The sequence below is a fragment of the Nestor notabilis genome, unplaced genomic scaffold (assembly GCF_000696875.1).
Source record: "Nestor notabilis isolate BGI_N333 unplaced genomic scaffold, ASM69687v1 scaffold4765, whole genome shotgun sequence".
NCBI classification, from domain to species: domain Eukaryota; kingdom Metazoa; phylum Chordata; class Aves; order Psittaciformes; family Psittacidae; genus Nestor; species Nestor notabilis.
Genome location: NW_009929653.1, coordinates 91,598 through 116,202, shown reverse-complemented (window position 1 = coordinate 116,202; position 24,605 = coordinate 91,598). Strand labels below are relative to the sequence as shown.

Genomic DNA, 24,605 nt, shown 5'->3' with positions numbered 1-24,605 from the left:
AAGTAAGCGTTCTTGTAAAAGCTGACTGTAATGGATCTGAAGCAGCTCACTGAAGTTTCATTACCTTAGTAATCTAAACCCCTGAACTTGTAGATGTAGGTAATGCAATCTGGTCTTATTTTCATTCATACCTTAGATATTTCTTCCATGTATGTTTGTCAATGCAAAGGTTAAACACCAAGACAAGGCCATCCATTATTTGAGTACCTTATGTATTTTATTACTTCTTATGCTGCAATAAGCATCGTAACTATTTTGTATATCCATATTTCATTTTTGTCATAATAGTAGTTTTCAAATGGCTTTCTTATTTTCTCTGGGAATTTGGGAGTCCTTAATGTAAGTTGCCTTGCTATCTTTCTCTTTGTGGAAATCCTACTGAAGTATTTAGGACTTGTACCTGCACCACTTAAAAATAACATATTCTTCATTAAGAATTTCCATGACAACACTGTGTATTATTAAATCTGAAAATGCTAAATGCTTTTGGCTTTTATCAGTGCTCTTTCCCAGCCAGCTGAATGCTGTTCAGTGGTGCAGTGTGTCATCTAAAGCAACATGTATTAGCGCTTAAAGTTTTTGTCTCAATTATTCTTTTCATCTTGATGCCTCCTGGAAAAGCAGTTGCATTTGATCAGATCCAAACTGTTTGACAAAGCACAGATAAGATAACAGACTACATCTGAGTTACTAAAACGACGAAGTAAGGCTTGCCTGGAATCTTTGTTTATCCACCAGCTCTGCCCAGTGAATGTCTTTCCCTGTGTAGTCAGAAAATTGTAGTATTTGTAGTATTTCTCTTCTTTTCTCTGGGGAAGCTAGTGCTGGGCAAAACACATGTTAGGAAGAAACATGAGGAGCTGTTTTTTCCCCCCTGTAAATATAATGCTTCTGAGTGTATTACAGCTTTACGTGTAGACAATGCTATCATGCTTGTTCTGAAATAACAACACATAGGCTGTGTCCAGTTCTAGGTTCCCCAGGACAAGAGAGACATGAAGCTCCTGGAGCAAGTCCAGTGAAGGGCTACTAGAATGATTAAGGGTCTGGAGCATCTCTCCTATGAGGAAAGGTTGAGGGTGCTGGGTCTGTTCAGCCTAAAGAAGAAAAGGCTCGAGTGGGGAACTGATCAAAGTATATAGGTATCTGAAGGGAGGGTATCAAGAGAATGAGGCCAGACTCTTCTCAGTCATGCCAGGTGATAAAACAAGAGGCAATGGACACAAACTAAACCACAGGAAATTCCACCTGAACATGAGGAAGAACTTCTTTACTGTGAGGGTGACTGAGCATTAGAATAGGATGCCCAGAGAGGTTTTGGAGTCTTCTTCCCTGAAGATATTCAAGAGGCATAGGGACACAATCCTGAGCAATATGTGCTGTAGGTGACCCTGCTTGTGCAAGGAGGTTGGAATAGGTGACCTCCAGAGGTCCCTTCCAACCTCATCCATTCTGTGAACATGTGGATTTTAATTTTCACTATGGCCAAAAAAACATCTCTATAAAGTTGAATGTAGCTATAATTTAAGGCATAGGCACTTGCCCCTTATTCCTAGCTAGAGGAAAATCTCATTTGCTCTCTTCCTTCTATCTGGGTGAAGTTATCCTCTCGCAGTGGCAAGCTGCAAAGGCTGCGCACCACTGCTAGCAGTGGGTTTCACCTATTAATTGGTTTACTTCACAGATTCCATTGTCATCAAGGGGATGTCTAGAGAAAGGGAGCTTTCTCCAGTATTAGATAGCATGATTTTAATGATTTTGACAAGGTTGGAAGAGCATCACTTCTTATAAGGGTGAAATTGAAGGCACTTGATGGAATCTTCACCTTTTGTTTAAATAAGGGGATCTGCATGAAATTTACTTTTACTTCACAATAAATGTTGTTGATAACAAACTTGCTGACTGAAGATTTCCCAGTTGATCTCCCAGTGTTTTTCCTTTCTTTTCTTAGCGCTACAAGATTTGCAAGGAGATGTTGCGTATTACACTCTCTTCTTGAATTCTACTGATGATGAAAGAGCTCTGAAGATCCAGGCTGATGTAAACTCTATAGTCATAAGCGATTTGCTGCCCAACACAGAGTATGAGATATTTTTTGAAGTTTTTAATGGAGCCCACAGCATCAACAGTGACGTTGTGCATGTGACTACCTCGGATGGAGGTTGGTTAGCCGTGAATGTGGCTTGGCTTAAAATCTGAGAAAGAAATTGATTGATTTTTGTTGGGGTTGAGATCAGTCATCCTTCCATTATAAAATTTCCGGTATAAAAGAAATAAAGGCTAAAATGCTTAAGTGCTGGTTGTCATCACGTGGTCGATCAATAAACAGTCCCACTGCGACAGAAGCAAAAGCTCTAATAGCGGACATTAACCCAGTTTTTTCTCATCTTCTCCTGCATATTCCTATCTGTGTGCACTAAGTTTGGAACCGAGTTCATATCAATAAATGGTGGAACTTAGAAACAATTAATGGGCATTTTAAAAGATTTGCTCTGTGAAGCGATGTGCTTTTCACATGACAGTCATACAGAGGGCCTTTCCTGAGTCACCAGGAAAGACTTACACCAGAAACTCTAGGTGTAAGTTCAGCCCCTAAGAAAATTCTTTATGAGTCATTTCTATGCCAGTGGGCAAATGTGGGGTGGAGGGAGGTTGAGGATAAAACAATAATTAAAAAATTGTGCACCAGAAATGTGTTTAGAATGGTCTTTCTAATCTTTTTGCTTTATAAAGTCTCATTATAAACATTATAATATCATTACCTCAGAAGCAAGTGTTCCAGGTCATTAGCAAAGCACTTTAAGTGAGAATTCCATTTTCTTTCTGATGCCAAAGGTCAGCACCTTTTGTTTATAAAATAGAATCAATCGTAAGGGCAATTTTTCAACTCGTTCCTATGATAAAAATAGGGGTTTGCATGGTTATTTCTGACATGCTTAGATAATTATGTAATTTAACGCTAAGGGAGGTGTTGTGTGGGGTTTTTTATTTAAGTAAGTGTTAGACTTCATCATTACCTGTAGTAATCAACATTGAAAACCATTTACATAATGACAATATTGCATATTGCTTCATATTGCTTCAGCTATAAGGCTGATAATGTCACGTTCCACCAGGCATAAAGTATTTTAGTCTCAGGTTATGCTTTAAAAGCAAAATGCTTCTTTTTCTTTTTTTCTTTCCTCTTTTTTTTTTTTTTTCTTTTTTACTCTTTTTTTAAGAATTAGGATTGGGGCAGACAGAAAGAATAATATTTGTATGTTGGAAGTGCAGATGGGTGAATAATTTATCATCGTATCTCACTGGCCACATACTACTGATGATTGACACTATGCTGCCGTATAAAGCATTTTGCCATCAGCTCTCATGGTTTCTAACTGAGAGTATAATAAGCCAATTTACAGAAGACTACAGACTGTGATAACTTCATCAGAGGCAAGCAGATAAGCAGTGAACCCTTTGCTAAACCTAAATACTAATCTGCATTTGGTTAAACAAGTGCTTTTGCAGAGACAGCTGGAGTTTATTCAGTTTCTTCCTTTATTTCTAGAGCCTGAGGGCATGTTCCCTCCAGAGGTTGTCATCATCAACAGTACAGCTGTACATGTCATCTGGACATCACCTTCAAACCCAAATGGTGTGGTCACAGAGTACTCCATCTATGTAAATAATAAGCAGTACAAGACTGGAATGAACGAGCCGGGCTCCCTTCTTTTAGCAGATTTGTCTCCATTCAGTGTATATGATATACAGGTTAGAATATCTTTTCTGAGTTGTGTAATATACTTCAGGTTTACATAAAATATGTGTATTTCCAAGCAGAATACTGTTTCGTGAATTTCTTTACATATGTGGACATATATTTGCACTGATGTTTGTGTGCATATACATACAAGGCAAAAATGTATTTTCAGCATATTTTAGGTGTGTGTACACTTTTCATAATACAAATTTCCATTATCTTTTTTCAGACCATCAAAACTCCATTTACTTTCCCCTAAATGCTCTGTGCTACATTAGCAAAGCCCCAACATATATTACAAAAGAGGCGAAGATTCTACTCCTACTCATTAAAAGAAAATTGCAATTGTTTTAGAAATATCAGGCATGCATAATATATCAGCACAAAGAAATAATGATGTTGCATTTGTCATCCTTTTACCATCCTTTTTTCTCCTGAAATCATAGTAGTACTTTTTATGCTGTTAAAAAGTACAGTATTTTCCCTTTGCTTTTCCCATCTTTGCCTCTCTATTCATATACCTAACAAAAGGCAAAATACTCTGTGCAGAGTAATAGGAAAAAAAAATCTTTCTATCCCTAAGTTGTATTAATACATTCAAAAAATGCAGTTTGACACTTAATTGTAAATATTCCTATTTCATTCAGGTTTCATTGGAATTATATATGAGAAAGACTTAGTAGTACCACACATACTTCATTCTGAAACTGTGCATCCCATTACCACATAAATAAACATCACAGACAGGCACACGGTAACAGATTTCTGTGTTCCAGCCCCTCTGAAACAGCAAACCTCCATCCATGAATACACATATGACTTTCTGAATGCTGCTTGGAAACACATTCGTCTTTTCTCAATAACAATGCAAATTCAATGCACTGCCTCACTTATAGACCCTCTATATTAATTTACTATGGCCACCTTCTGTTGCTTGAGATGTTAATTATTCTTCTCTTCTGCTTTCCAAGTCTTTATACTGGACTTATATTTGCAGCAGTATGATAGGTAAAACCAAAATAAGCTGGGGTTTGGGTTTATTTTGTTTTGATTCTTTTTCTTGTCCTAGAAACAGTGTTACTTTCAATGCACGTGTGTCTCACTGGTGATCTTACTGCATTATCTTTCATACTTTGTGCTCTATTATTTTGAGTAATTTATCTGTTAACAATGCAAACCACGTTAGCACCCTACACTAGCTATTTCACTTTGCCTCTGCTTAGTTTAATCCCAAGCATTGAAGGAATAAGGTTTTAGTTCTCTGGCATTTTTAATAACAAAGTGTATGATTCCTATTTGCATTTTGCACTTTTAATTTTACACAATAGACGTGAAGGAATAGAAAATACCAAGAAAAAAATATCCTTATTTTTACATCAGAATATATGGTAGGCATAGGAAACTTACTCAAGGCCCCAAATCAGAGTAACTTTTATTAGTATTGTGTACCAGATTCTACCTATGCATGCAGAAAAACAAATTCACTGCAACTCTGTTGGTGATAATAGGTACCAACAATTGGTGCCAGAGGGCCTCATGTGCCCTTGTTTTGAAAATGGTCTGAGAAGATATGATACAGTGAAGTACATTGCAAAGCTGCAGTATTTTTCTGGCTGTATTAAACCTGTTAAATGGAAAAGAATAAAATCATGGGTGAAGAGAGAAGTCTAAACTGCAGCAGACCTGAATAATTTCTGCAGCTGAGTATGTAAAACTCATGTTCTTCTTCATCAGGTTGAAGCCTGCACGGTGTATGCCTGTGTGAGGAGCAATGGGACCCAGATTACAACTGTGGAAGATGAGCCAAAGCAGCTGTCAGCACCCATTATTCACGTAATTGGCTCAAGGTACTATGCTATAGGTGGTTTTCATATATCAGAGGAATTTGTAGCTGGAACGGGGACCAGAATTTAAGGTTGTCTTCTCTCAATTGAGAAGGAGCATAAAAGAATTATGAATGCACTTTGCAAAAAAATCTTTCGTAGTTGTTATTTTTGGTCTTAAAGTTCTTGGCCAAAAGAGTAATTGAAGAAATCTCACCCTTGGTTGATTGTACATGCCCATTTGGGTATCACTGTGCTGTGATAATAAATAAAGCGTAAGTGGAAGTAGTTAAGAGAAGAGGTGTAGGGGAATGAAAATTATCACATTTTGCTGTCAGTTGAGAAGAAGAAGATTAATGCTCAGGGAGCAATGCGATGCTGATAATGGAAACTTAGAATAATTGTGGGTAAAAAAAGTCACCTATCACAACAGTAAGAATTAGTAAGCTATCTTAAAAGGCATGCATATCTATGTCTCCTTGAACCACTGTTTGCAGTCTGCCTATCCACTACATCCACAAGCATTGGCAAACTTCTTAATTGTAGAGTAAGTTTCAGATTTGCAGTCCTTAGAAGCATCCAAATAGTAACATATACAGTGATTCTTTGGGAGTTAACATCTTCCAAATACAGACTAAAACTAAGCTCTCGAACACATTTTTCAGAATTACACCAACAATAAAACAGTTTGCCTCCTGTGTTTATAGTGTTGTTCATGTGAATTTATTACACTTCTGGTAGAGTATTCTCATTAGCACTGTTTCTTCTATAGAAAGAATTTTGGTTTTTTTAATTAAGTAACAAAAATCTAACATCTGAGCCTTCAGAAATGGCGAGCAGAATGGATTTGCTTCTCCAGTCTCTTAAGGACTTTGGTTTGCTGTTTATTATGACTAAATTTTGCTTGAATTCAGCGTTTGTCTCTGTATAAGGATGAAATTAGGCTTGCTATTTTTCTGTCACACATACAGATATAGTCAAAGCTTGTTTGATGATAAGAACTCAATTCAGGATCTCATCTTTTGCCCTTGGCTTTAACTTCTGTATGCCTTTGTCCGTATTGTCTCTACTGCAAATACTTACGTGTGTTTCTGCTATTATATATAGACTAAATATGTCATAACCCATGAATGCAAAAGGATCAAAAATGCCTTCCTACTTTATAATCTGCTCAGCCAGAAACAGACTCTGTTTCTACACTGCCTTTTCCTACATGTCATATTATCATCAGCTGTTCTTATATCCCAAAAGAATACTAACTACTGATCGATTGCCAGGACATGTCTGGCCGTGGCCTACACGTGCCCCGGGTAGTTCATTTATTTGCCACGGTGGATTTGCTAGAGTGGAATTTAATCAATAGCTAATTCATTAATTCTGGTCCTCGAGTATGTAGGGATTGTGCAGTATAAAAATGACTGGCTGGCTTCAGCTTTGATTGAAATATGACAAACACTACAGCTGACAGTTCCAGCAGGCGCTGGGCTGAATATGTATTTTGCTTATTTATCCTCCATAAAAGAAAAAGCTGGGGGAAAAACACAGTTTGTGTGGACAAGAGAACATTTTAACACATATCTGTCATCAGAGAGAGAAAAAAGGCATTTCTAGAGTATAGACTCGTGGGATACCTGAGATACAATACAGACTGTGCAGTTTGTCTTTAATTGGAATCATGGTGGGTTTTCCCTCCTCTGAATCAGTTTGGGGGGCTGTATTATTGATGAGAATGCTGTAGGATAATGTCTTTGTAGCATTCACAAATAATTGTTTTAAACTTTGCCTCAAGGTGCTGCATGACAGAAATTATAATTTCATCCACCGACTTAGAAGTCTTTCTAATAGCAGCTCCATCCACACTGCTCTAATGAAGGTTATACCACGAGAGCCATTATAAATACCTTACTTTTCCACCTCTTACAGTTAATAACTCAGCTTCGGGCTGAAACTTGGCACAAAAGGTCGCAGCCCTGGAATGATTATTTTATAATGCCAAACTTCAAAGAGAAAACAGTATGGGACCCAATCCTGAAGTCCTATGTCAGGTTCTGGTTTGTTACGTTTCTTGTCTGGGTTTTGAGGTTGTTTTGTGGGTGGTGGACAGGTTGCATTGGCCACATATAGGTAGAAACAAATCCTATTGAAATTAAATATGCTTTTTGAGGGGTTTTTATTCTTTTTTTAGTTAGAACACCAGAGTTTGTCTCTATGGAGAAGTATCATATTGTATTATACAGTTTGGAAGGGTCTCTCAGTACTCCATGTATATGGATGCTGACTTAAAGTTTGGGTAGTGGATTCAGTTCTCATGGTATGTTGGAAAACAGTTCATTCTTCTTTAAAATACTTTTCTTCTTTCTCTTTTTCCTTGTAATAAAGCATGCTTAGGGTTTTTTCTAATGACAATATTTAGTAGCAGCTTTGCTCCTTTCCGAAAAGTGAAGCACAATGCAGATGAACCCTGCTGGCAGTTCTATTCAGTGCTTAGTTAGAAGTTTGATGGCTCCAAAAATAGCCATAAACTACGGAAAATCCTTCATAGCTTCATGCAGAAGGGTCCTTTATGCACTTTTGGGGGAACCAAAAACCGTGGTCAGGGCATAATAGAAAACGCAAAGAAGCTCAAGCCATGGGAGAAAAGCTAGGTGAATTCTTTGGTTTGATGCACAGTATCATGGGGCTTAAGAAGGTTTCTGTATGAGCTGGAGGAATTATTTCAAATTATCATGTTAGTGAGAAAGATTTTAGAACAAAAGGATAAAACATACAGCACTAAGTTGTTGGGATGATGGTATTTGCTCAGGAGTTCTAAAGGAGCTCAAATATGAAAGTGCCAAACTGCTGTGCTGTGTAAGATACCTTTTAAATTGGTCTTGGTACTGGAGGAATGGAAGAAGAGACAGTGTAGTATAGATTTCTCCAAGGTCTTGGGAATTAAAGACAAGTAAGTCTGATTTTCCATACTGGTAAAATGGGCAGAAAGTTAAAAAAAACTTAAAGTAAGGGATTCAAAACTATGTGAATAAACATGAAATGCTGGGGAAGGCGTGTTGTGGAGTCATGTCTAGCTGACCTATAACAAACTAACCAGATACATTCAGAGGACAGGCAAAACACAGAAGTTTCTCACATATGCTCTGTTTCACAGAACTTTCCCTCAAGTGTTCAAGACATGGAGGACAACCCACTTGCTCTCCCTGCTTTAGTAATGGGAAAAACAAAGCACAGGAAGATTTCTCTAAGACATCTGTAGCAACAGCAGAAGTGTAATGCAATTTATCAGACTTTCTGCAGTGTGTCGTACCGCCTCTCTAATTATGTTAGCACTGCAGTCCATGATACAGCAGGTAGTTAACTCTTGTGCAGTAGTGCTGAAGCAGTTGCTCAGTGTGGGTTGTCTCCTGAGGAGGAAAGTATTTTATCTGCTGGTCATTAATAGCAGCAGTGTTCCCTGTCTTAAGAGTGTCAGGTGAATGCTGTGATTTTTCTGTGATTTTTAATTCCATCTGATGAAAGTAAAGTCACTGAATCTTAGATTTGATGTGATCTTTTAAGAATTTAGCACTTACGTGATGAGACTAACACAACTTTCATTCTCAAGACTCAGAAGTGAGGCCTTGTTATATTTTAATCTTCATAATTAAACCTTTACTACTGTGTGGAGGAAAAAAAATAACGAAGAGTTCTTTTCATGACTCATGGACAGTTGAAGCTGGTGATACTTGAATCAGGCAAAACCCAGAGTGTTATTTCCAAAGTCTGGTTTACCAAAATGTATCTGATGTGATATCAAAACTCTGAAATACTGATATTTTTCATGGATAGAAGAAAAAATCTACATGGAAATGCTGGAATGAATTATCATCACATGCTTGAGCCATAGGATTTCAGTTTACTCTTGTTGCACCAGAAGCAAATACACCTTTGTGGATCCATTTTAAATTGGTCTTTATCTTCTGGAAGTGCTGCAGTGCCTCGTGGACCTTGTAGTGTGAAGCTGTTTGTTTCTGGTTCAGCTGCCTTTTCTAGGGAGCCCCACTTCACTATTTTCACCACACTGACAACAGTCACCCAGCACTTGAACTATCAGAAGTTACACACGCTTGAAGTTCTCTCTGGGTAGAAAAGGATTATACTTTAGACACCAGGTTTTCTAGAGTCATCTACGCCTAGAATTTTTAAGTCTACTTCTGTAGTTCAGGCTGTGGACACTTCCCAGTACAAACACAGTTTGCCATGTGTGGGGAACATCAGAAGGTGTAGACATAACTGAAACATTCATAAGACTGTGAAGGAGTTTGCTTATCTGTGGGTTGTTACTGGAAGATGATGCAGAGTTTTACCCTTTCGGTGGCACTGGTCAGTGAGCTCCCATGCCATGTAGTTTTCTTGTGCAGCTATAGCTTTGCTGTGTCTGCCCCAAATGTTTATCTATAAATTGAATAATAATAAAGTGATTGCTTGTTAAAAGAAAGAAATACCTGCTGAGCACTGCAGAAAAGGCAGAATGTTCAAATCATTGCATCAATACATAGGCTTAATTTGAAATTATGTTAGAGAAAAATATGACTTGCAAAACTGCAAAAACTAGCACAATGTTCTGTAAATACACCCTTGAGGGTCTGAATGAAACCTGCAAAAAGCAAATAATTAAAAAATATGGCTGGGAATTCTTTCTTTGCTCCTGTGATTTATACTGTGTAAAGACCAGGACAGAGCTCAAATGGCATTTATAAAGGTTGAAGTAGTACCTTTCTTTTCTTTTTGCCTTTTTTTTGTGAAGTTTATATAGTATATTTTTTTGCTTTCATATTTTTAAGTTGGGTCCCATGACATTATTTAAACGTATACATGTGTGTATGTGTGTTCATGAGCATGTGGTAGAGTATATGATGAATGCAAAATAGCCATGCATAGAATATGGAATTAAATCGGTGGCTCAGATGAAGATCTTGGAATGAAAATGGTGACTCTACAAGTCACCTATGAAGTTATTCCCTCACAGGTGACATTAATTCCTGTTCTGCAAAGGCTTATTGTGGTGTGTATTCCTCTGTTTGTACCTCAAGGAAGTGAAATAATAGCTCAGATATTTTTATTCTGTAAAGATGTCAAAGTTTATCTCAGCAGCTGCTGTTTCACTGTAACATATTCACTTTAAATTAATGCTAATTTATGATGTCACTGGCATTCTGACAGTGGCAGTGTAATTGGGACATGGAGATTAAGAGGTACTTGGAGCCTAAGTATATGCTATGCAATGTTGTTGGTCCTCATATTGATTTACATATAGCAGTGGGATCTCCTTCTTTCTGGCCGAAGAGAGCCATAGTGAAAGAAATTTGTGTCTTATGCAACATTCCAGAGTGATTAAGCAAGAAATGAAGTTTGAAATACCAATGTAAAATGAGTGTATTATAAGAAAGCAAATTTCTGTTTTAAATGTCCTTTTTGCCTTTTTTGTTGTAATTGTAATATTAAGTGAGATTTTGGAGCAAATACCTGCAGATTTTTAGTAGTAACAGGCATGCTACAATTTAACATGATTTTTCTCTTAAGATACTTTCTTCCTTAAACTGGTGATGGTCTGATGTCAAACCTGAAATCAACAGCAGAATTTTGTTTCACAGACAGTCTCTTGTGGGCTGCTGTAGTCATGCTTTTGCACTCAAAGTTAGAAGTCTTGAGCCTTCTTAAGTGTGATAACACTTGCATTTTTTACTTCTAGTTTTACGTCAATGGCAATGCCTAAGCACAGAAGAGAAGTTACTGGTTACTGGTGCTGTGATGAGTTCTCTTAATTCTGTGTTGAAGAATACAGTTCAAAGTAACATTCACTTTTTCATATAATGTTTCTGAAGGCAGGGAAAAGGCAAGATGAACACAGCTCTGCTTTAAATGGTGGCTGAGCACAAGCTGCACTAACGACAGCTCAGAGGTCAGAGGGTGGTCTTTTGCCCCCCCAGCTGCTCATCCTTTACTAGGTTCATGTTTGAATTGCCCTGACAATACTTCATGTACACGTTTGCTATAGGAAAGAGTAAAGTGCTAGTTTATTACACATAAGTTTCCAGAAGTATGAATGAGATATCTTTTGAGTAGCAACCTGTAAGGATTTTGATTGCATGTGTGATTTGTTTTCCCAGAGTATTTGCACATATTGACCCTTTTCTAAAAAACTTTTACACCTTTTGGTTATTAAAACAGCTGTGAAATTCACCAGCCAAAGGAATATTTTGGGCACTTCAAAATAATGCACTCTGGGTGAACTAGTATAAAATGGAACTACTATATGCTAATCCTTTAATGTAAATATCCATAGAAGCACAAATGCTTTCAATTATTTAACAGATGTTAATTTTTTGCTTATTGTAGATCTCTTCAAATCAACTGGGCATCACCAGGGCAGCCAAATGGCATTATCCTGGGATATGAACTCTTACGTAAAGCGTGGCAGAGGTGTACCCCATCAAAGGCTCCAAGGAACAGCAAAAGTAATAGCATGTGCATCTCGTTAGAATGTAAAAAGCATGAAAATATCTGTGGAGAAGTCTGTTACCATCCAGAGCTGAAGGTACATATATATTCTTAAGTTAGTGATGTAATGAAACATTATACTTTTTGGGAAGAAGTGTGTAAACCAAACCTGTAGTTATCAGAGGAAGGGAAGTAGAGGATTCTGCTTCTTTTGGTATTTTAAAGTCAAGGCTTTGATACATATCTTGAAACTTTTTTAGAAGAAATATAGATGTTTGAGCTCATCACAGGGATATCTGTACAAATAACTCCAGCAGCATATGTGAGTCTACTGATGACAAGTAATTCTGTTGTCTTAAACCTGTGAGTGTTGTCATTCTTTCTTCTTTCAGAAGAAAGGAATTGATTAGCATTTATGAATATGTCTTGCATTAGCATTTTGGTTTGGACCAATAGTGCAGTTCTGAAATGAATCCCCAGATTGTTTTCATTTACTACATGTTGGTTCAGGGTAGAAGTGGTTTTAATACATGCAAACTAAATCCCTTGCACAAGAAGCTAAGCCAGAACCCGTGTGTCAAAACCCCTTCAAATATGCTCTAGCTCTGGATGGGGAACTTTATGTTCCCAACCACCCTGTGCACCAGCTCACTTTACAAAGATGCATCTGAAGTTTCTTCCCTTTGTAAAGCTTTGTTCCATATGTGTAATGGCAGATGTTCATCCCAAGGAATCGGGCTGTATCTGATTCAAAGTAAATCTCACAAGCCACGTGTAATGGGAGTTTGAGAAATGGAACTTCAGTATCAACCACTTGAATCCACTGATCCAATCCCATTATGACAAATTACATAGTGGGTGTATGTGTATTTAGATCTTAACTCAGCTGGCAAATCTCTGTGTGTACTTTTGCATCCCACTTGGAACAATCAGTTTTGCTCAGCTGCGTGTCGTAGGTCACACACTGTAAACTACTAGAGGAGATTTTTTGCCAGCTTAAGTATTCTGTGGAGCACGTGGTGGTAGTTCATGTGGCTCCTTTGGCATAAAGTGATTGCATTGGACCACTTAGAGGCCATAGGAAATTCTCCAGGTGTATGCAGTATTTCAAAACACCAGTAAAACTAGAAAGCTCCTCACTGCGTGAGGAATCAGTCCTCAAAGCCTGCATGGCAAATAGCAGTTATTAACATGACTTGCTGTTGGTTCCCCCCCTGCCCTTAAATTCTTCCTCGGCTAAATGGTTAATGACCATATTCTCCAGTACAGAAGATCTATTTAGATTCAGCTACAAGTGGGTGGCTGTTACATGACAATGAGGAGCAGCCCTGAATGGGATCCATTGTGATTTGTCAGATATATTTTTAAATTATGGCTATTTTCAGGTTAATCTTCATACGAGTTCCTGTTTAGGACTTGGATCAATAGCGTAGCGGGAATCTGTAATGGTTTTTATTGACAAATGAGGTAGAAAACTCTTAGTTTGAAAGTAAGATTTAATGTAATGGAATAGTGTCCCTATTTGTCAAACGCATCATCGCATGTTCTGTGACTAAAGTAAACAATATTTATTCACCAGATTCCCTGTCAGACAAGACAGTAATTAAGGGAGCAAGTTATTTGAGGGGTCCAGATTAAAATAGAAATCATTCCAGCCAACACAGCTTTAGCTTTTGAGTTCCCTTGAAAGCAGTACTATGCTAAATGTATGTAATTCTGAAACCTTGCAAGTCAAATATGGGCATTCCTTTGTTCTAAAAGGTAAATTTACTTATTTCAGGGTTTTGGCTTGGTAGATTTTTTAGTAGATCTTTGAATGTTTATGAGTTAAATTTGTATTATATTAATTTTAGACATTTTCTTCTCCGTTTTTGTTTTTTCAGCCTTTGTGCGTTTATGGTATCTTTGAGCTTGGAGAGTGTCCATTTATTTTTACAGCTTCCTGACTTTCTAACTTTTTCTAATTAATTTTGCATTGTTTTGTTATAATGGTCTCCCTGTATTCTCACAGTCTGTGGTTAGGGGTGGGTGCTATTTGCTAAGTAATGGCTATATAAAAAACGACCAGAAGGTCCACAGGAAACTGAAGCACTCATACATAAAATGACCTGGGATTAATTTTTGTGGATGAATTGATTAGAATTCCCCTCCCAGTACTTTGTCTGGTTTGCTACATGTATCCGCACTAGGCATCCAAAATGCTTGTAAGAGATACCTACAGAGCTCCTGGCACATCCATGTTTCTCTTAAACTGGAATGTGTGACAGCGACAGCTTAAGGCCTTATGTGGCAGATCTCTGTCACACATTTATAGAGTTCACTGTCAGTCTATGGCAGCATTTATGGTACTAGAACAGGCTTCCCAGGAAAGCTGTGGAATCACTGTCCCTGGAAGTGTTCACACACCGTGTAGACGAGGCCCTCGGTGACATGTTTTCGTGTGGGCTTGGCAGTGCTGGGGAATGGTTGGACTTGATGATCTTGAGGGTCTTTTCCAACCTAGTCAATTCTATGATTCTATGCTAGTATATGTGTATCCTATATTCAACAGTCTACTGCACAGAAGTGAAGAAAAGCCACACTGACCAGCATATGCTTGTTCTCAAAAGAAAAACTCTCCTCACAATGCTAGCTGCTATTCATAGAATCATCGAATGGTTTGGGTTGGAAGTGACCTTAAGATCATCTAGTTCCAACCTCCCCACCATAGGCAGGGACACCTTCCACCAGACCAGGTTCAAAGCCCCATCCAACCTGGCCTATTTACCATACATTAATTACACAGCCAAATACAAAGGAATGCCACTGAGCAACTTAAGCAATATTCAGATCCAGAGTAATAATTTTTTTGTTGTGGAGTTCTCATTTTTGCTCAGGTCATTTATTGAACCTTATATACAAGGACACAATGAGTCTAATTTTCTTCTTACAGCTTCCTTCATTTCAGGAATATAAAGTGAGAGGAAAACCAGGTCTTTTATACAAATACATTTTGGAGATACATCTTGGGTTATTTATTAATATTTCTTTATGGATTTATGGCTTACATTTGGCATCATCAGCTCGCTATTGCAAGGCACTGCAGAAAGAGGGATATTATAATTTCTTCTTAGGTAAGAAATCACCAAAATATGATCCATTCCATCCATAGCAACCAAAGTGTTTCTGTAACAGGAATATAAGGGGGTGTTTTCACAGTGCAGCAGAGCAGGATGCAGATAGTCTTCAAGTAACCTTGGCTAAGCTGTGCAAGTTACATAGCAGAAGGTGCTGAACAGCCTGGGTGCAGCATTGCACTGGTATGTGTGTGCTGCATTTGGGATCCAGGTTAGTATCTGTGCATCACACTGTGCTGGGTAAATAAACTAACTTGCTCAGAGCTGTCCTGGGAATCTGTAAAACAACAAATGACCTTTTCACTACAAGGGATCTATGTACATGCACATTCATGGGATCATGTGGGCCTGATATTAAGCCTAATGTAGACCAAAAAAAGATTCCCACTATCCTAAATAATCATTGCATCAGATCCCTACTTCTTTTTCTAGTTATCTAGTTTTCTGCTCCAGCATTAGAAACCGTTGTTATTTTAACTAAAGCTAGCAGTGCTATGCCTGGTATCCTTGCCCTGGAGTATCCTTACCCTCTTTGTAATTGGACATGGAGTTCTGTTTCTAGAGAACTATATCTCATCTATAACATGGAGTTATAATTCTTGAGTGCAGAAGGAATTTGGAAAAGGTTTTGTGGGTAGTTTTGGAGAAAAGCTGAGAATGCACTTTTGTTTAATTTTGTCAGGTGCCAGGAGGGTCCCCATGTCCTGACAGTAACAGACCTGTTCTGCTTGGGTGTTTCCAAGCTGGCAAAAGTTACAGTCTTTTCATAGCTGTTTTCAGTAAGGTGTGATCCATAACTCTACCCATATTTGAAATCTCGAAACAGACATCAGCTTACAGAGCTCATACCATGGGGACTGCAGAGGCGCACATCAATTAACAAGAGAATGTACCCTAGCTTCTGCTGTCAGGGACCATAATCTCAGTAGTGATGGGGAAAGCATTCCTGTATTACCCATGTAGCTCTCAAACTGTCCTTCTGCTGTTACTGGCATCCTGAGGTGAACACTGAAAATAATGAGACAGGTACAGTAAAAGAAGTAATTAAAACAGTGGCATAAAGGCCAATAATTTCTCTGCACAATGGATCATGAGCATGAACATCCACAGTTAAAAGGGTCCTGACTAAAGTGTTGAGACAACTTCAGCCCTTTTTATTTTCAGTAGCAACAAACTGTATAAATCTGCAGTTAATGAACTAATCAAGCATAACTGTGACGTTACTGGGGAGTACAGGCTTACCTCTTTACTCATTGTAATCAACATGTGCCATTTGTTAAAAACACCAGCAGGACTCTTCTCTTTAAGGAGAGGAGGAGCAAAATAGTGGACTGATAGCTGCCCTCAAAGGCATGATTTTCGGGAGTGAAAACTAACATACCTTGACACTGGTGAAGGATATTCCATCAATATTTATGCAAAATTTACTATTAGTGCTAGCAATATTTTGCAAATTCTTCCAAGTTCCTTCAGGCTTAGAAAACCTTCGAAAAGAGCACACTTCATGTACAGTGTGTGTTGTAACACACCTGAAAGACAGGAGATGAAACTCGGTAAGATAATATATAGCAATTTGTAACAGAATAACAGTAATTTCTGCTTATGGATTTTAGATCTCAGGCTGTTCCAATCACCAAAAGAGAACAGCAGTTTGACAAGAGAAGTGGGTCAGTAAGTACTCTTGGAAAAAAGGGTGTCTGCATAGATTCAGAGGTAATTTAAATAAACCAGAATGAGCCTTGCTAATTTAAAATATTCCCTCTCACATGAGAACATGATGGGTCAATCATTACTCTGGTGTTTGCTCCACAGGCAGAAATTTTTAATGAACTCCTGTAGCTAATAGGAATTCCTTAGAGTGTTTTGTGAATTGCTATTCCACAAAGTGGCTCTGGCAGCAAGCGTTTGACAAGAAGGATAAACATGGCTGCCTAGCACATCTGTTTAGTTGAGTAAATCAGTCCTAGCTCAACTGGCATGTGTCCACAGGGCCAGATAATATCCTTTAGCAAAGTCTTCAGCAAGCAGAGGGATTGGGGATGACACAATTTTAATTAAAAGAGAGTGGCATAGGTAAGTTTAGAGTATTTTTAAAACACGTTAAAATGTTGTGTAATCCTGCCTGCCAGATTTGATATCTCGTTACTCTGTGCTAGTGTCATGGCTGACTGGGCCTTTCTCAGGTATTGTAATAAGCCTTTCTTTATGCTCAGCCCTTCCCAATCCCTCTGCTCCTGGGCCAGAGTTCCTCTATGGGCTTGGATGGGAGGAGAAATACAGGAGTGATTTGTGAGTAACTCAGTCTAACATCTAATAAGGATGAACGTCTTGTATCATCTCCACAGATAGTAAAGATCTTCTGGTTAGCAAGCACGTGGCAAGCATTCAACCCTCTGTACAAGCGTGAGATCTCCAGCCTGCCTAAAATGATGGTGTCACTGTATCTTGATTGCTACAAGGCTTCTGCTTTCATCTACATACTAACACCATCCAGATGGGACTGTCACTTTTAGATCTAAGAGGATGAGATAATCATAACCTTTTGCCACTATAACTTTCAATCCATCTGCTTTTCTTCTTTGTCTATGACATAATTTTAGCATTACTTGAATGCATTTTATTTTATGGATTGATAATGCAGGCTGAATATCAATGCAAATAGAAACTAACCATCTTTAGAGGACTGCCAAAAAAGTGTTATTTAACAATTTACAGCCGACTACAGAGGATGTTGTGGAGCTACATAATAATAGCACCAACCTCATCAATTGGTAGTGCCAGATGAGAGTCTGAATGTGTTTTAGAGCTAACTGGACCCCTTTTTGGAAACTGTCTATAGGGTATTGGGAAAGGAGCTTAAATAATTTTTAACAAGGAAAAGTGGCTGCTGCTGCTGCCATTGTAAAAAGCCTGGGTTATCAACTGGGGATTTTCTGAGGGAATTCAGGAGGAAAAGGAGAGTATCATCAGTAATAATGCAATCTTACTAATAATGTTCCAACCAGACTGATTTAGAGTTAGTACTAAAATGGCACTCCCAATGTCTGTGTGAAATACGCAGAGCAGCTGTTTCTACTAAGGATTCAGAAAAGAAGCAGCATTTCTTAAACCTGATGTTTCACATGGAAAGCAAAATGGTTACTCAGGCGTTTCAGCCTGGATAATGCCCAACAATGTGTGAGCTTCTTTAGCCGAAAGATAGAAAGACATGAAATTTGGGTGGTGTGCATCACTGTAAAGAAGGAAACAGTACAGGCATGACAAATGAAAGCCATGAAAAGAAGAGAAATTGGGCTAGACAGATCACAGAGGGAGACACAGTCCCAAGGGGCACACAAGTTGGGACCACGAATGTGTAAGCAACATGGATTTGGCCTCATACAGGCAGGTACAGCGTGTCATCTCAAGCTCAGGATGCAGCAAAAAGGACAGGTCAGAGGCTATTTTTTACAAATGTCAAGAATTGTTGCTAAATGTGATCTATTCTGAGGACAGTGACACAAACTACCCTATTTTGGTATTTTTAAGAATGCCTTTAAATGACTTGGAAATACAGCGAGACTAGGTAATCATCTAGGTTGCTTTGGAGCCAAGTGTAAATGAAGAAAAACTCAGCCTGAAGTGTGTGCCAGTCATAAAACGATATCCAAAAGGTAGGAAGCAGAGAAGAGGTGTAAAGCAGAGTTTTATTTGACATCTTAACTAATGATCTGGAAGAAAGAACAGTAAGTTAATTAAATTCATAGATTGGATTATATTACCAGTGACAAGGTGGACAGCAAAATAATATAATAAGGTCTACAGAGACTCAAAATTCCTGAAGAGAAAATGACTAAATTCGGCTACATTGGTAGTGTAAAACAGATGCTGAACGAGAATGTGTGCTGGAAAAGCAGAAAGCTGTGTGGCAATTCAAAGCATATAAGGTTATAAGACCTGCAAATATAATGAGAAAACAAGAATACCTTCTGCCCTATCTCTTGTTAACTTTGGGTTGCGTATTGTTTATGTAGTTAAATTCTAACTTCAGAACTTAACCTAATACTCCCAAGGGTGGTTGCGTAAAGGCCATTGGAAAGAGTAAAACAAAGCATCATCTTTCTGAAGTCAGAAAGAATTCGTTTCTGACTTAAGAAAAGTAAGACTGTTATCTATAGGCATGTATTTGTGTTAACATTATAACTGTAATACAAGTTAGCTGTCCTGAGCATAGTGATAGACATTTTTTTATAGGCATGTATTTGTGTTAACATTATAACTAATAAAAGTTAGCTATCCTGAGCATAGTGATAGACATTTTTAAACTTTTTCTTTTTGTCAGCTAGTAATTCAAATACCCAGAGAAACAAAAAGTCCTTCCAGAGGAACACTTTCTTTCTTTGCTGCTAAAATAACCTGATTTGTAATGTGGTTAAACTCAGGGGTGGAAGTGCTCTGTGTCAGAAGAAAACAAAGGAGTAACTCTGCTCTTTGTCTAGCTGTAGGAGGCATCCTCCTGGCTAACACAAGTTGCCCTGAGTGTAGGTTCTGGGTTTAGAGTTTTTACAATGATTTCACTGGCTGGTCTATATGATTTGCTGTGTACACCGTGTGCCGCTCCATCGACACAGGAGTAAGTGTACAAATAATTATTTGATTGTTCAGGCGTATCATTTTCTCGACAGCACCTCGAAAGAAGCCCACAGTTAAAAGGCCTTTTCAAAATTCATTTCCATGTAAATTTTATTTTGAAAAAAAGAAAAAAAAAAAGAACCCTTATATAAATACTATTCTCTTGAGATCACATTGACTGAAGAACCGTGGTCATAAATAAGTGATCGTGTGCTATAAGAAGTAAAATCCAGTTATTTTTATGCAAAAGAAAAACCATGAGCTCATATTGGGAAATACTGATTTTTAAGTTTTACGGGTTTCAGGTGACATGTTTTACCATAAATAAATAAATAAATGGGAATTGGGGATAAATGAAAAGGGTGAGGCGATGGTAAATTATATCAACATATTGCAATACTCCACATTGAGAGACTCAAACAGCCTGCGAGGCATATGAAGATGATTCATATTAATGGACTATTTTATTAAGGTGCAGTACGGTTGAAGGCCACAAAATAGCAGCATTCTGTCAGATACACACTAGTTTATTGAAGCCTGATAATGCTGGAGGGCACAGGGTTTTAGCCAACTTACATTTTGACTGCAGTCATATTAGTGTCTGTACTCGGGTGTGTTGTACATGTTTTTGTATATGTTGTTTTGCCAGAGAACACATTATGTTCTGTTTAACAGATACTGCCTTACAGCTATTTCTTTAACTACTTCTAGGTATGCTGTAATGGGATTCTGCACGACAATAAACCTGGCTTCCAATGCTGTGAGGACAAGTACATTCCATTTATTCTTGATTCACCAGGGGTTTGCTGTGGTGGTCAGATACATGCTGTGCAACCGAAACATCAGTGCTGTGGTGGTTATTACACTAAGGTATCAGCAGGTAAGAGACAACTCCTTTCCAGTGCTTGAAAGAAAAACAAAAGAACAAAGTTGATGTGTCTGTTAAACCAAGGAGAATGAAAACACAGCAATAAATGGGGGATTTGTCAAGATTCCTAGGTGTCTTTGAGACTTGTGTTCAATGGGATAAGCAGAGAAAACTGCACTCTGTTTATACAAGAAAGGCTTAACTGATGAAACCTGATGATTTGGTCATTTCCCAGAGAACTAATTTATGCCAAACTATACTTAATTGCAGTAAGTGCTGCATAATGGGGAGGGCAGTTCTGCTTAACAGGAACACCATCAGGCAATTTAGAGGTGCAGTTTAGTTCTCTGCTTGACTTGACCCCATGTGATTTTTCCTAGCCATTTCTTTTGTGGAACAATTGTTAGCATTTGGGTTTGATATTATGGATTACATCACTTCTACTTCTTTTCTCCATTGTCTACTCTTTGTTTCTAGCAGTGTTACAGATCAAAGAATACATCCCACGTGTATTATCTTGGATGGAAATTTATCCTTTCCATAAGGCTGATTGTACTTTTATGCTCAGAACTGTTTGGGAAGTTTGCCAAAACTCTTTGTGTCCTATTGTCCAGAGTTTGGTTTTCCAGTTTGTTGAAGGCTTTTTGACAGGGAGAGGGGAGGAGATCCCTTTCAGGGGGCAGTGTTCAGAGCATATATCTCTCTGTAGGCAATTGTGAGGTCAGGAGCTAAAATGCTTCCATTACTCATGGCCTGGCACACATTCCCTAGGCTCAGAAATGCTTGAATTTTTGCCAATACATTCAGCACATCCCAAGTTCTGATCCTTTGAAAAGTAATTCATATATCACAATATTAGAATGCCATCCATGATGTCACCAGAAAAATGCTATCACATGGAAGAACCAGAAAAGAGAATTCTGCTGGCCTCATTAATCTCAATGTGCTGAAATGGAGAGATTATACCGTGACCTCTGTCCCCATCCAGTGGTCTGTGTTAACTAGCTCAATGTTGTTTACATCAAGAAAGAAAAGCACAGTGAAACAAAATGTCTTATGTCTGAAAGTACTTCTTGTTCAGTCAGCAGTCCACAGGCATGAATAGCACTGAATGTTTGAACATGATTTTAAACTCTTTCTTTTTCTTGCCGCATTCTCTTTTTCCGTACTCTAAAGGGCAGCAACATGAACAATGTTGGTCACTTTTTTCTTCTTTATTTTTATAAGTATGCTAATAACCTCAAGCTAAATGTTAATGTAGGTCATTTTTTTGATAAGGATAACAATTAACTGGTAAGACTGCGTGGTAGCTTTCAGAGAGAGAACATTTTCAAGCCTAGCTTGGAATGGATCCCATTTTGAGAGGTTAATGAGAAGGTTACTGATCCTTTGTGTCTTATGTCTAATAGTTCTTTAAAAAAAAAAGTTTAACTTCCAGTAGATGTAAGCTACATTCTGTGTTTTAATACTTTCTCTGTGTAGCAGCTAAATTAGATTCTGAAGAATGCAGGAAAATATGCTGAAGTATCTAAATAGATTATATCTATTATACTCTAAAAAATTGTTCTCATTTTTTGTTTATTATGGACTTTATTTGATAAAGTTATTTATACAGGAAACTCTCTAAGCATACATATTTCCCAGATGTTGTTTGGCCAGCTTGATAGCTGTAGATGTGCTGAAGCACACTGGGCTGAAGGCATGAAGATTACAAATTAGGAAGGCAGGAATCTCAGTTTCTGAAACGGTAGCGCACAAAGAAGTGCAAACATCCATCCCAGAATTAAAACGGGAGGAGAGATTCTTAAAGCACAGCAGAACAAATAATGCTACTACCACCCAGGCACCTCTTTGGCAAGGAATGTGGGGGGAAAGGAAAGCAGTATCCTCCTTCATCTGTTACACTCGCACCACATGTTTATTCCCAACGAAAGCTGCATTGGGTTTGGGCATGGCTCTCTGTCTGTAATTCCCAGCCTTTTGGAAGAAAAGGACTTCAGATATTACTTCTGATGAGAAAAATCAGTTTTAAATGTCAGGCACATTTATTAACAATCAGGAATCCAAATACTTTAGTCACCTCTATTACCCATCTTCAACAGCAGAACAAAACCCCTACTCCTTCCAGATGAAAGCACAGACAGCATGGCAACACAGAAAGGTAGTAGAAAACTGTGTCTTCGAGAACACTGGATGAGATCAAGTACAGACAACAGTAAATGAAAATTATTGCCATTTACCATAATGTTTGTATCCTTTATAGCAGTATCTACTCCCTTCACAGCTCACAGTTTATCCCACTCCAGCCCAGCCCACCCCACCATTATGTGTTGGCATAATTGGCATATCCTAAGGTCTTTTTTCCTGCAAAAGCTTGTGCTTTTGCTTAAGTAGCAGCCAAGCCCACTGATTGTGATGGTGGTTTTTAATTTTTAAAGTGAGTTTAATCTTTAAGTTCTTTGGGAGATGAAGTCTTGAATAACACTGAAAAACTCTTTACACAATGTAAGTTAGTCCTTCAAAGCAAGACTGCAGTGATTTTGGAGGAGACAAGGAAATTTTTTGCTGAGAAACAGGCTGACTGTTCTGCTAGTCATAGCAAGAACAAACTCTATTATGTAGCTGCCTCCACTTAAAGGTTTTCAGTTGCACAATTATCATATGTACAGAAAGTATTTTTGTTGCTCTCTCAGTTTGTCTTTGTCATGCTTGCATTTTGATATCATACAAAGTCTTGACCCTGAATTCATGAATACATGTTTCTTTAATTATTATTACAAATTATTATAATACTGTCATAGCATTATGATGTACTGAGTGATTCCATGCCTTCAAGAGGAATATTTTGTACGTGAAGCTACTAGTGTGTGAACCCAAACTTGTTGCTGTCAGATGAAAGCCTCTCAGGGATTTGAAGAACAATAAATGCATGAAGCTTTTAATTGTATTCTTAAATTGACAGGAGAAGTATGTTGCCCTAACGAAGAGCAAAACAGAGTTTCAGTTGGAATTGGTGACTCTTGTTGCCAGGGAATGCCTTACTCCACATCGGGCAATCAAATCTGCTGTGGTGGATCCCTCCACGACAGTTTCAATCAGCAGTGCTGTGGTGGAGAAGTCATAAGCACAGATTTGGTCTGCTGTGGTGATGAAGAAAAAGGGACTGCACACAGACCTCTCATGGGTAAGTGATAAGTTTTCATGGAAGTCAGTCTTCATCTTTCTAAATCTCTTCTGTCACCAACCATTCAACAGTGACACACTCAGATACAAGGCCTGTGTGCCAGTTTGTTAAAATGGTGTTGGATTTTACTCACCGGTTCTGATAGACTGCAAAATGGTGAGCTTTCAATAACCCTTCCTTGCCTTCATCCAAAACCAGCAGGGGACAGAGACACAAGAAAATTCAAAAGGAGTACATGATCTTTCATTATGCCAGTCAGAAAATAGGAACAGTCTCCTCTCAGTGAGTAGAGCAGAGATTTGACTTGGCCGCCTTGTGCTGCCATGCATTGTAGTGCAGGAACTTCCATTTTCTCTGGAGATGTTGGGTTACTCACCTAGAAATTGAAGATTACTACAGTCTGCTTGGTGGTCTATATCCGTTCTCTTGTGCATGTACATAGGGGTAAGCTACTGCTGTTGAAAATTAACAAAACTTAATCCCTAGCACTAGACACGTGCTCATCTGGTGTATCCCATTAATCTCCTGCATACCACAGGAAGTCAACCCATCATTCAGAGGTACAGTCTGAACCCTACTTCCTCATAAAGCACTCTGTGAGTAGCTGGTGGCAGAGATTGGAGGTATTATTACAAACCCTATTCAGGTATTTTCATGTATCTTTTCTTTCCACAGTTATTAGACAAATTATATATCATCAGCCTTAGGCTTTCTCAGCCTGACAAAAAGACTTCAGAAACAACTGCATTCTCAAAGGGGAGCCTTATTTCAAAACACAGAAATA

The 24,605-nt window shown here is 38.2% G+C and overlaps 1 protein-coding gene across 1 annotated transcript in view; it reads left to right on the top strand.

The window, feature by feature from the left end:
- Nucleotides 1-24,605, top strand: part of LOC104406164 (usherin-like) — a gene marked incomplete at its 5' end in the record, with an annotated part of 112,204 nt that overhangs the window by 6,970 nt on the left and 80,629 nt on the right. Inside the window, 6 exon segments of the mRNA XM_010015079.1 lie at nt 1,952-2,161; nt 3,551-3,753; nt 5,477-5,589; nt 11,941-12,139; nt 20,481-20,649; nt 23,600-23,821. Coding sequence (XP_010013381.1) covers nt 1,952-2,161; nt 3,551-3,753; nt 5,477-5,589; nt 11,941-12,139; nt 20,481-20,649; nt 23,600-23,821 — 1,116 coding nt within the window.